General features: G+C 39.0%; 1 protein-coding gene across 1 annotated transcript in view; it reads left to right on the top strand.

Moving 5' to 3' along the window:
* cdkal1 (CDK5 regulatory subunit associated protein 1-like 1) overlaps nucleotides 1-13235 on the top strand; it is a 224029-nt gene that overhangs the window by 147009 nt on the left and 63785 nt on the right. Inside the window, exon 11 of the mRNA XM_075465108.1 lies at nucleotides 5763-5943. Within this exon, the coding sequence (XP_075321223.1) occupies nucleotides 5763-5943 (181 nt within the window). The remainder of the gene's footprint in view (nucleotides 1-5762; nucleotides 5944-13235) is intronic.

Raw genomic sequence — 13235 nt, 5'->3', positions numbered from 1 at the left:
TGCCGGCCAAGTGAAGCCATCACCTGTCTCCCTCCGTCACCTCTGTACCTTCAAACACACCGCAGTTATCTTTGACATCTTTTGCATATTTTATGTCTTTGAATTACTCACCAGCAGCTTGCAAGAATGCAACTGCCAATTTGACCCTGTGGAGGTGATTAGATTTTTATCATCGGGACCGAGCGGCGACAACACCTGATGCAATCGGGCTCTTAGGTCATGGTAGCTGCTACTGAGAAATCCAAAGTCTTTTTTTTTATTTTTTTGTCACTATTAAAGTTTACATTGAGGTCATAATAAGAAGCACTGTTTCCTTGTACAGCTTTAATCATTCTGAAAGACTTCTGTTCTTTGCTCAGTCACCTGACACCTCCTTAACTGCTTATGACAGTCCCCCTACTTCATCTTAGATGGTGGCAGTGAGTGCAGTAAGTGAGTGATAACCAGGCAGGCCGCTTTTTCTCTGTCCTTTTCTATAAATTGTGCTACTACATGACAGAGCTATTACCTACAGCTGCCACAGCTAAATCAGACACTTAGGAGTCTTGAGTGATTACCTGCACTCCTCCCAAGTGTCCTTATTCTCGTCCCTTTCTTACAAACCATTTGTCTCGTCTTTCATGGAAGATCAATTCTATTAGATATACAGTAGTGCATATAAAACCTGATATAACAGTACAGCAGTGGTGTTGAGGCATCGTCTGTTTGGTTAGCGAGCATGATAATGAAATACATTCACAAGAAAAAAGCACAGTTCAAAGAACCAGCGATGCAACTCTGTGAACATAACTTAATTCTGTTTTTCTGACAGCTCTCCAGGAGATGTATCCCCCGGTGTTAGCCAGCTGACGTCGCGTTCCCATCTTCAAATGTGGTTTTACTGCTTCAAATAACTGCAAACAAACTAAAAAAACTTAAACTTAAAACCTCTAAAGGTTGATGAGTCAACTTGCAGACATGATTGCGCTGAAACAATGTTTCAAAGGTTGTTAATTTGCTAAATTAATTTTACAAAACGTCATTTAAACGTTCAATACGTGAACTAGTAACAACTGAAGCGTGTCGACTCATTGGCATCATTTTGAAGAAAAACAGCACAGTGCTAATGTGCTATTGCTTGTTTCAAATGTGCAACTATGATATTTTGACAACGCAACGCGTCTCCTGCATTTTTAAAAAGACCTCCGAAAATTGTACCACTTGTTTAAAAAGGTAAAATATGTCTTTATTTAAAAAAAGATAAAAACTGCACGGCACATGTAGATGTCTCCTCACATGAGAATCGATCGTGTTGAATCCCGACTTAGCTTTCACACTATGTGCCAGACTGCTGTAATCTCCAGCTAGCGTTTCTCTCTCTTCCTCATACACAATTGCATATTACAGCAAAGCTGTCAGATAACACACTTTTTTTAAATTATTTATTTGGGACTCGAGGTTCCCTCAAGCCAAAAGCTTTCCAAACTTTTTATATTGAACAACAGATCTCCCTAAGCACTTATTTTTCTTTCCGTCACATTTTGATCTCCAACTCGTCTCAATGCTGCGTCTCCCTGCTTTAACTGTCCAACTCCTACGCCGCTGCAGCCCGAGTGTGCCACGCATTATCATTTCAGAGAAACTCCTTACAGCGCACACACTGAGCCACAGATGGCGTCTTTCCGACACATAAATAGGTAAATATTTACCTTCCCAGATTTTATTCTTTCATCCCCTCTCACAACGGCTTCCTCTCCACACCCATGTTGTCATTTCTCAGGGTTTTTTCTTGTCCCAGTAGTCTCACCTTAGTCTTATCACGGGAGCCCGCTCATTGGTGTCTGTTGTGCAAACATACTTGCAGACGCATGCACATATCTTGAATAAATGATCGAGAGGCTGGCTGCGGGTTTGATAGAAACTCAAACACACGTGGATTGAAAGTGGTAGCACCTTGGTAAATAAAGAGTTTCTAATAACAAGGGCAACGGTGTGCTTTCTGAAGCTCATAGGGACTGATTATATGTGGAGTTTTAATTAGAAAAATTGAGTTTTTATGCGTTTTTACTCTCCTCGTTCAAATCGTAACTCATCTCGACACTGAACGGCTGTGGCTTAAGGAGGCTACTGTCCTCAGGGATGTGGTCTCTTTGCCTCACAGTCTTTTGATTTAAGGTTTTTAGCAATGCCTTTCATTCAGAAGTAGCTGCAGGAGTCTTGGTATTAGTCAGGAGTGTGACGACCGATAGCTACTGAGGAAAATGGGTCTTTATCCCCCCCATTTCTCTCTTTGGATTCAGATGTGGCAAATTAAAACTCCCGAACCCCTCGACCTCTACAGCAACGGCCTCTCGTGGCTCTATTCCCTTCAGAGGGAAGGGATCACTGCAAAAAAAAAAAAAAAGAGAAAAGAAAAGCTCAACTTCTTCTAGAGAAGAAACACTTCTCTCCATGACCACGCTGGCCCCCATCCACAAGCCGCGAGTGCTCACGATTTAGTTTGATGTCAGACCATATAAGATGGAATAATCCTGTCTTAGTCCCACAGTGGGGGGAAATCACCAGAAGTCACACGGAAATGGGAAAGCAAGTAACGAGGAACAAACACAAGTTGCAGGGAAAAAAACAGTTCTTATCCGTTATATGAATGGTCTGCGTGTGTTTTTGTCCAAAGACACTTGTTGCTTGAGATATATAGAATTAATACAAATGATTATTTAAGCTAATCCTGTGACTTGTTTTTCTTCTTCTTGAGTTTAACTCTCCCTACCAAAATTTCATTTGTAACGTAAGGTCTTCTTATTAAACCATACTTGCCACTTATTCTTTACGAGTTTTATGTCAGAAGATACCATTTTGATATATTATTCTAATCAAGACTGAACATGAACTCTTCACCCATGCCTGAACGTGCTTTTGATAATGTGTCCTCTGATGGATCCTGTTCTATTTTGGGATCTCCTTTGCATACACCAAAGCCTCTCCTCCAGCTTCTGTGTTTTTTTTAGTTTTTTTTTGTTACATTGGATCCAGGTAACTTCATTTATTAGTTATAGAAGTCATTTATCTTCCAAAAGCATTTTTCCCACATGATATGAATCTGCTCTGCTTACACTGAGCAGGAATTTGTAGCATCAGCAGCAGTAAAAACTGCGTAATACATCAGCTTATCTTCTTCCAATGTGATCAAGAAACATGCATTCCAGCTGCTTTAACATAAAAATGACGAGCTTGTCTAGAAAAAAAGATGCAAAAGCATCATTCTTTAAATCGTGTCTATTTCTGCGTGACAAAAGTTTATTCCAGGTTAGCGAAAAAAGCCTAATGCTCAGCTTTGAGCTTTTTCTTGAATAGCCCGTGTCTGCATCAGTTTAATTGAAAGCAAGTTGAGCTGAAATGTAATCTGTAGTCTTCTCGATTGTTCCTCCCTTCTGTATCCGTTTCTCACACTGTTTTTTTTTTTGAGTTGAACAATAACAAGATACATTTCTTCTCTCTCGTTTTTTAACAAGGAGACTTTCACAGGGGTTCTTATTCATTAGTATCACACATCACACCTCTATCACCCTTAGATCAGGGAGAAGCTGAGCTGTCAAAATGACAGAATGTGTGTGCGCGCGTGCGTGTGAGCACACGTGTGTGTCCTTTACGTTCCCTGCCTCCACCTTAGAAAATATCTACAAAAGTCAATTCACGCGTCTCTCCCTCCATGCTCATTTTCACAGCCTTCTAGCTCTTTGTATTAGTTTGCAACCCTGGCTTGAATTGTAGTTTTTTTTTTTTCCATCTGTGGTGTCACCTTTAAGCACTCCCACAAGAAAGAAAGACACGCTGACCAGAGGGTATTAACATCTTGGATGTACCAGTCTTGTGGGGGGGAAAAAAGTTGTTCATATCGCTAATTTTACCTACCATCTATCCCACTACCATTAAAAAAAGATAAATAAATTGATTTGTTGGCAAGAGCTTTAAGTTGCAATAATGAATTTATTTGATTTGTAAGATGATTAGATTTGTCACATATGCTTCACAGATTTTTCTAGTTTTTCTACTTGTGACTTATGATATGGATTCTCATTGATACTGTTGAGATATTCAAAATGGGCTTCAAAATACAAATATTTTCTCAATATAAACCCTCTCCCAGGACACTTAACTCGATTAATTCTTACAAGAGCCTGCAGGCGGCAAATAAACATTTGTTTATTTATTAAGATTAAAGAGAGAACAAAACATTTGTCCCATGTTAAATACTTTGCGGGCGGTGGTTTTTCGGCACAGCTGCTTGAGGGTGTTCCAAGAATTTAGCTTTATTGGAAAATGGAAAATTGTTCAATTTGTATATCTTTATGACCACTCAGTGAAGTTTTTTTTTCCTGGAGGATTTATGTAGTTTCACTTTCCCACAAAGTAGATGTCAGATGCCTTGAAAAGGTCAAGGATGCCTGTGCCTGCAAGCCGCTGGTTAATATTAATGATCCTGAACCAATTGGAATTCATCAATAGGTCAGAGGTTATCATGGGGTTGCAGATGCAGGAAGTTAATGTGATTAAAAATGCATCATGCTGTCAGTGATTGAGAAGATGTCTCTCCCACTTTTCCCTTAATGTTTCTGTTGCGGTGTTGTTTCTACCTGGGATCATCTTGCATATGCGCAAACGTGTGTTTGTTGCATTTTTTTTAATCTCTCGGGAGTTTTCATTGATTTTCAACAGGAGATAGAGGATTGTTTCTTGTCGTGTCGCTTTTTGTTCACTGTGGTGGCAACACTGTTTTCTTTCTGTCGCACTTTCGAGGGTAATTTCTAATAAAAAAAAATGAGAATAAAGAATGGGTGAAAAGACAGATACCCAAATGAATGACCATCTTTCAGTTATCAGTAAACACCCTGGCTCTTCTTGCTGAATGGTTGCCATGTAAGCCACTACATTAAGATGCTGCTGTGCCCCTCCTATCAAACTGCATCTGAAGCTTTTATAGAAAGTCTGTAATCAATGGCTTGGCTGGCCTGAATTGAGAATGATTTCCAATCATGTCCATAGTAGATACAATTTCCAGTCTGACTTTATTGAGAAAAAGGCAGAAACGAATTACATCCTCAAAAACTGAGAGCTTGTCAAAAAAGATTCGGAGCCCTCTTCTCATAATAATGTAGTTTCTTAAGTAATTGCCATATTGCTAATTAAGCACTATATGGTTTTCAACACTGGCCATAGTTGTCATAGATTATGATAGATGTCTGGAGGTCAAGTATGTCCTCCAGAGGTACATTTTCTGACAGGTAGTGATGCCTTTTACTTTGGAGTGCCCCCCCCCCCCCCCCTCCCAAAAAAAAACAACCTAACAATTCAACTGCTGCCAATTCAAACAACGTACTTGGAGGAAAAATCAATGCAGTTCTCTCAATACTTTCCTCCCGGCAACTATTAATCCACTGAGCTATCCAGTCAATAATCAGTAGCTATTTATTTGCAGCAGAAGTTGCTAATCAGGTTTTGATTGGACGAATGTGTCCAATTATAAGGCATTGGCCTCCCACACTGCTGTGGTGCCTCAAGAAGTTTTGAAATCTGTACTAAAAGCTGGGAAATGTCTGTGGAAAGGCTTTCCCGGTGTTCTAACTGGTCCTGTTCATCTCTTCAAACAATGTTAACCATTTTAAATCCTTGTAAAGAGAAGGCAAGTTCTTTGTGATACCAAAAGTTACGCAGTCATTGGTTTTCTACCATTATGCAACAAGTCTTTATTAAATTTCCTAAAAGTGTTTCCGTCTCTCTTTTAGGGTACCTGGTGTTACAATTGCTACAGATATAATCTGCGGTTTTCCTGGTGAGACTGAGGAAGACTTCCAAGAGACAGTTGACTTGGTGAAATGTTATCGTTTCCCCAGTCTCTTCATCAACCAGTTCTACCCCAGACCTGGTACACCTGCTGCTAAGATGGAGCAAGTACCAGCCCACATGGTGAGTTTGGACAGGAAACTGTATGACAAAAGGCTGTTATAACATGTCCACATTGCTGTAATTCTTATCTATCCAGGTTTTGACATGAAATGTTTAAGTTATACACATATATATACAGCTATCTGGGCAAAGCTCATGGCTCCTGTGTTCTGACACCCATGTTCACAACAGTTACTGTATCAATCATTAAGCTAACTGCGTCTCACCTGCCTTAATTTTTCTGCTTGTCGCCTCACTGGTGAAAAAGCCAGCACACACCGATGCGGGTCTGGTTTGGGAGATTAACTAAAGAGGAACAGCGATGGGTTAACAAGGAGATGCAAATGATGTGTTCAAAGTAGGGTTGGGCGAGTTGACTCGTTATTATCGCGTTAACTCGTTAATTATTTAACGTTGATAAATATTTTATCGCGCATTAATGCAGGTTTTATTTATTTATTTAAATTATATATATATATATATATATATATATATATATATATATATTTTACATTTTAGAATTATTTTATTTTATTTTTTTTAATTAATAATAATAATAAATGGACCGAGAGCGGGGGAACAACACGCAGCACAGGGCCGTCCGATGCAGAACTCGAACCGGGGCTAGCTGCAGCGAGGACAATTGCTCTGTTGCTGTCTGCTGCGGAACCGGAAAAGAAAGTAATCGGCGGATCCGCCAAACATAGAGAAGGGTATGGAACTTTTACTCTGCCATTTTCATTTTAAAGTTCTTCCAGACGGCGGAGTCGACAGAACCAAAGTCATCTGTAAACACTGCCAAGTTGAATTGTCTTATCACCGTAGTAGTTCCAGTCTAAAATATCACTTAAAGGCAAAACACACAATTGATACCAGCAAGTCATTCAACGAAGCAGACAGTGGAAAGAGGCATCTACATAAAAACTACAAAAAAATGCTGATGTTAAAAGTGTGTTTGCACAACAAATGTTATGGCACTTTCATTCATATGGCAGCACATTTAAAATAAAACTAAATGCTAAAAGCTATACACTACTTTTGAATTAATTTTTGGATTTTGCGTACAAATGCGATTAATCGTGATTAATCAGGGAAATCATGTAATTAATTAGATTAAAATTTTTTATCGTTGCCCAGCCCTAGTTAAAAGGTCTAGTTATATTCCAGTTATATAAACAAAATTAGCTTTCCTTTTTGAATCAGGTATTTCAGTGGGTAAACATGCCTTTTAACTATGGAAACTGCAATATCTATCTGCATTCCCAAGTCCTGATGTGTCGATTAGGCTGCCAGTCACATCGTCAGTTTTCTCAAACTTCAGGCTTATGAGAAATCTTTTCAGTTACTATGATTTCATCTTTTTTCTTAACTCTCCTCGCCTCTGCACTCTTCAACAATCATGTATTGCTACATCTCTTTTAAGTGGAGTTTCAATTGTTGCAAAAATGTTTACCAAGAGGTTTGAAAAGATTGTCTGGCAGCACTGAAATTTTCCTGGTGGACTGAACATGAGTGCAAATGCCTGCAATATTTGGCCTTGGCTTATTGCATAGTTTAACCCACCAGCTACCTGGTAATAGCTCTGTAAAATCACAGAATGTGTGAATAGATCAGTTAATTTCACTGAGTGAGTGTGTTGCTTTCGACTTATTGAGTGATATTTTAGACATGTGGACAGTAACCACTGATTGGTAACTTCATCAATGTGCTACTTGATGAGCTACCTGTGATTTGGGAGTAAAAAACAGCTTGTACAAAAATGGTCATTTAGGGGAAAAAAAATAGATTTTTATGATAAACTGATTAATAGGTACATGTCAGAAAAGGGACTTTGGTCTATCATATTACTGAATGCACGAACAACAACAGGTTTAGATGCTCTTCAAGACCAAAATGTTCTGTCCTGTTTTTGCAAGACTGTCAATAACAGGCCAAATCTAGAAGATTACAAAGTGATGTATATTTGACTCTGAAGAAGGAACAGAATGTTTTACTATGAGACATAAGGTTTCCATCTTGAAACATGAAATTATTAATATGTATCAAAAGCTTTAATATTTTTATTTCTCAGTGTCTGAAGAAACTGTAAACATGAAAACAGAAAAAGAAAAAAAAACTGCTTTTTATTTTTCACTATTGTCTCGGGGACATCGTTTCACAGTAAAAGCACACGTTTCATCAGGTCACAGTGCGTTAACAATGCATGAGCGAGCAAGTACAAGCTTGGTTAAAGGTGCTGATATATTGAACATCTGTGCAAAGACTGTAAGTTCACACACATATAAATCAGAGGTTGACAGATATCCAGAGACACACACTTATGGAGCTCGTGTTAAGAAAAAAAAATCCAAATTTGTTCATGATGTTTACCACATGAACGCAGCACTACAGAGGAATGAACAGACTGATTAGATCATCTTCTGTTACTCCAGCCAATATGCTCATAAACTGAGTTTTACTATTACAGTATTTCCAGAAATGAACAGTTATCCTCAGCATTTATTATTGGATTGATTGTTGTTGAGTAGCGACTTTAGTAAGATAACTGCATACTGAGGCACTTACGTATTGTTTGGTGTTTCACTTGAACCTCTTTTTGTTATCTATATAATTACCATCTACAAATGCCACATAGCTGTATAATGCCATCTAGCTTTTTTTTTCTCCCCATTAATCTCCTGCCAAATGAGAAAAAAATATTGGCTGAGGAAGCTATAAATATTCACAAAGGTGTGTGAGATAGAGAAAGAAACCAACTAAGACTCAACATATTACCATAAGCAGTACCGTTGTTTTATTCAATTTCTTTTTTTATTTTCTGCCTAGCCATAGTAATTAGATAAAATCACTAAGTAAATAAACCCATAAACATCACGAGAAAATAATGTTCTTTTTCGGCCGTATAGTTGGATATAGGGCTGATCCATAGTTAAACATACACATTGTTCTCAGAGATCTCCTTGTTTCCAATTTGGCTCCACAGAGAATTCATTAGCAGAAAGATGCCCCCCCTCCACTCGATAACTTAAAGCAGAAACATTTGCAGTTTTCTTTTGCCACTTTCTTTCCTCAACATCTTTACGCTTATTCCATTGTATTACGTCACCTGTTTCCAAAGATGTTCAATAATATCGTGCAACGCTCTGCAACACGTCTCGTATTATTCGGGCATTATTCACGGCGCACATGCTACTTGTGTTTAAGATTGACTTCCCTGACCTTTTTATATCTGTCGTTTAACCTCCTACAAATGCTGTAGCCCGCACTGTATATCTGCTCTTGCATCTGCGTGCCCTCACTCTTTACCATCAAAGTGTTGACACATCTCTTTCAAGTAGTGTCTTCATAAGTCATTCTCTTTTTTCCCTCCTCTCTCTTTCCTGCCTTGAATGTCTGAGGAGAACCGGAGTATGTCTTAGAGGAATCATTCCCCAGACGGCCACATTGCTGCTTCCTTTCTTCCCCTCTTCTTTCTGTCTTCCATCATTCTCATGTGACTTTTATTGCTACTGTTTGCATGTCAGCACAAATCTTTCCACGGCTTCTTCAGTCAGCCTCTTGCATATAACTGAGTTTTTTTTAAGACCTGTAATTGTTAGATCACCTTTTTTTTCCCTTCACATATTAACTTGCCTTTGTAACTAGATTTACGAGTGTGCATGAACTCATTTAGTAAGCGTTGTGAAGTCATTCCAAATGATCTGAAATGCCCGGGCAACAAAAGATCCAATTATGAATATATTTGTGCTTTACAGAGAACAATAAAAGGTTAGAGAGTCAGAATAATATTTTCATGCTTCCTGTACACAGTACACCTGCTTGAGCGGTTAAAGTGCCCACGACTTCACTTCATCAGTCAGCGTGCACCTGTTTTTCCACACACACATGGACACGCAGAGAGGGGTGGCAGCTAGGTGACGTCTAACCCATGTAGGGTCAGTCATTAATAAAGTGCACCAGATGGTTTGTCTGGAACACAACTGTGTTGAATAGCCACAGGAGGGATGGATTGAGAACTATGAGGAATAAGCAGAGGCCCGCGACGGGAAGAGAGGATAAAAAGAAAGGATGCAGCTAAGACAGATGGAGATAATAAGGAAGGACAAAAGGAATTGTATGAAGAGATGAGTCCGTAATGGGGAATTTAGTGGTGCCCCATGACCTTCGACAGGTTGCAGGTTGTGTTGTGATGTTCTGCAATTGGAATCTATATGAGACTCAGATTTGACAGTTAACAACAGTATTAGAAAAAAAATGTTTTAAAAAGTGACAGATGATCAGATTTATGATCAGATCAAGCAACTGAAACTGTATTTTTATTTCTTTTTTGAACTTGTTGGTTGTGTACCAACACAAAGAGAAAACCCTAAGTTCCCTTTTCCTTGATTTGTGAGAAATGATCTTTCCCTTTAACTATTTCTCCTGCACTCACAAAACCATTAGGTCTGGTCAAATGTTCTGTTTAACTTCGGAAAGGATCCTGAGTGCAATGGCCCCAAAGTATCATAGCCATGGCAGCCATGATAACAGCTTCTTAAATATTCTAAATGCTCAGGGAAGAAGTCTCTCAATTCTCTTAAGTATGCTCTTTAGCTTAGGAAACACTTTAGGAAAAGGAGATCCTTCTTTGCAACATTTTCTCTCTGCAACTATCAGAGCAACTCCTGATTATTTTTTCATATAGTCAACTTACTATCTGGGATTTATGTCGACAAGTATTAGGACATGAGAGTGAATGCAAGCAGCAAATGTGAAGAACCTGCGATAGCGTTGTTCATTTTTGTGATGTACCTTTTATTTAATGAGTGTAATTAATTTCATAAAGCCCCTGTCACCGTTTTAAAAATGCATTTGACAAAGCACTTCATATTTTTTTTAGTTTTTGTAAAGCATGGATGTCCTTTTCTGAGCGCTTACATGTTTCTCCCAGCATTTTCTCTCAACCTCGTGACATTTTAAACAATATCCAGAAAAAGTGCTTCGGAAAGGCCTCCATGAGGTCACTTTTTATGATTAGACTGTTTCACATTAAAGAAAGGAAATTCTTACTGGGTTACTTCATTCATCATGGCAAAATATTATGTTAATATATTTGTTATGCTTTAGGAACATGCCACAGGATACCTTCAACACAAAACTGTGGCTATAAGAGTTATTCCACTGCGATGAAACGCCTTGTTTTTCATAAATGAGAAGTTTGCAACTTCAAACACTGGGTGGCTGGTGACAGAAAATCTTACTGTATTACTGCGAGAATATGCTGTTCTCTGTGATTGGGGATATTGGTATCATTAATCTGATAACAGCCAGTAACATAAAACTCTTTCAGCTGCAGCAAAACCATCACAAAACCCGTTTGACAACCGAAAACGCACAAGCGTTTAGCCAATGAGAGGAAAATAAATACATAAATAAAACACGCGCATCCACCTGCTATGAAGTCCAGGTGTTTTGTGGTGTTTGTAGGTCTGACGTATTACCTGCTATAATAAATGATTTATGAGAAAAGGCTGGATGTATGGGAGAGTAGACGCAGATGGAAAAGCAGAAAAAAAAAAAGGGAGACCACAGGGATGGAGGAAGAGAAAAGGGAGCGTGTTGAGAATAAAGGGATGTGAGTGTTATTAGCTTGGATCTCCATAATCATCCCCAAGTGACTAGAATTTAGCTTTGATAAATGGACTTGGTGAATGGCGGCTGTGTGTGTGTATGTGTGTGTCTGGATGTCTTTTTTTTTTTTTTTCTTGTAAGGATGCATTCAGAAAGAGCAGCTGCAGGAGGGAAAGAGAGGGAAAAAAAAGAATAAGTGATAGAGTGGGAGATTAGCTGCTCTAGCGGGACAGTGTTTTTAATTTCCCCAGGTTGTAATTGGTTAAGAACTCCATTACCCATGAGGCACCAGTGCAGCAGCTGTCAAAGTTAAACAGCTGGCCAGCCACTAGTAGCCCCATCTTCTTCCTTCACAATAATTTATCTACGCCTGATCAGGCAAACAAACGCATGCACACACACACACACACACACACTCCGACAACTTTCTTCATGCTTTTTCCTTTCCGTCGGCATTCGAGACAAAACACCTTCACACGTATCAGGAGAGACAATAAGACGTGGTAAAAGGCAGTCTAACAGGTATTAAGGTTGAGTTAATGGTTAAGTTGTAGTCTCGTGCCTCTAAGGTTTGCACTTGATTAATGAGCGCCAAGTCCACTAATAATGGAAGTGATAGCACGTTGTATTTGAGTGATCACAAGTTTTGCTTGAACCCTTGAAGTGATTTCGCCCTCTCTTCTACATCTGCGTGCTGTTCATTAAAGAAAGAGTCTAAAAGAGCTGCAGCGACTGACTGCGACAGGGTGTGAAAACAAAATACCTCTAGTAGTTATTTACTGATGGCTGAAGGTGAATTTAATTGATGCTTCAGAGTGTTAACAAAGCATACAGCGGAATGAGCATTTTAAACACCAATTTCATATACGTTTGTGTATGCACCTGTATAAAGCCAAGTCCCGCATCTGTCTGGCAACCTTTTGTGTCCAAAAGCTTTTACCACTGATTAAAAGCAAGTCTGAGAGCGACTCTTTCACAGTCACGGTCTTGCTTTCTTTTCCTCTTTTTTAATTTTTATTTTGATCAAAGCCTTCTTTAGTCTTTTCTCTTCTGCCATGATTTCTTTTTTTTTTTTTCTCTCAGTTTAATTGCTGGTGTTAACCAGCATTTAGGCGATATCCTTACTGTAAATACCAAGTTATGTTCTTCTTCCAGTGAGACAAAAATCGTGTGGAAAAAAATGTGCAGGATGTAGTGCGTTAAAGTCACTTCTCAGGGGAGACTGTACCCACTCAGCTTCAGAGAACAGGCCTTTCATATGCAGACGGCCATTCTTCCCGCTATAAGTGAGAGTGTACTACTGTGATGATTTTGAAGCTGTTATTTAAAGATAGAATAGTTAACAGAAACTGGTTCTAATTAGTTCACTCTCACTTTCTGATGCCTGGAGTAAGCCACGCAGATTATGCACAGATAAGGTTAAGCGGTATTGTGTGAAATATCCAGGAGCAGGTGCCTAACCTGCAATGGACAGCAGTCAGGGTGCTCATTTAGAAGAATCAGGGAGGAATTCTAATGAGCTACTCAGAATAGAGGTCTCAGAGGAGGGAAATTTCATCTAATACAATTCAAACCTCATGCACTTCATGTGCCTGTTTTTGTATATTTTAAACAGCATCCCTTTTACAACAAATCACTCTTTTCTCAGCCAACGAACATCTTCGTCGTTCAACGTCTTCGCATTCTTGGTGGCTTCCGAACGA

This window comes from Odontesthes bonariensis, chromosome 5 (genome assembly GCF_027942865.1).
Source record: "Odontesthes bonariensis isolate fOdoBon6 chromosome 5, fOdoBon6.hap1, whole genome shotgun sequence".
Taxonomy (NCBI): domain Eukaryota; kingdom Metazoa; phylum Chordata; class Actinopteri; order Atheriniformes; family Atherinopsidae; genus Odontesthes; species Odontesthes bonariensis.
This window is presented reverse-complemented; position numbering and strand designations above follow the sequence as displayed.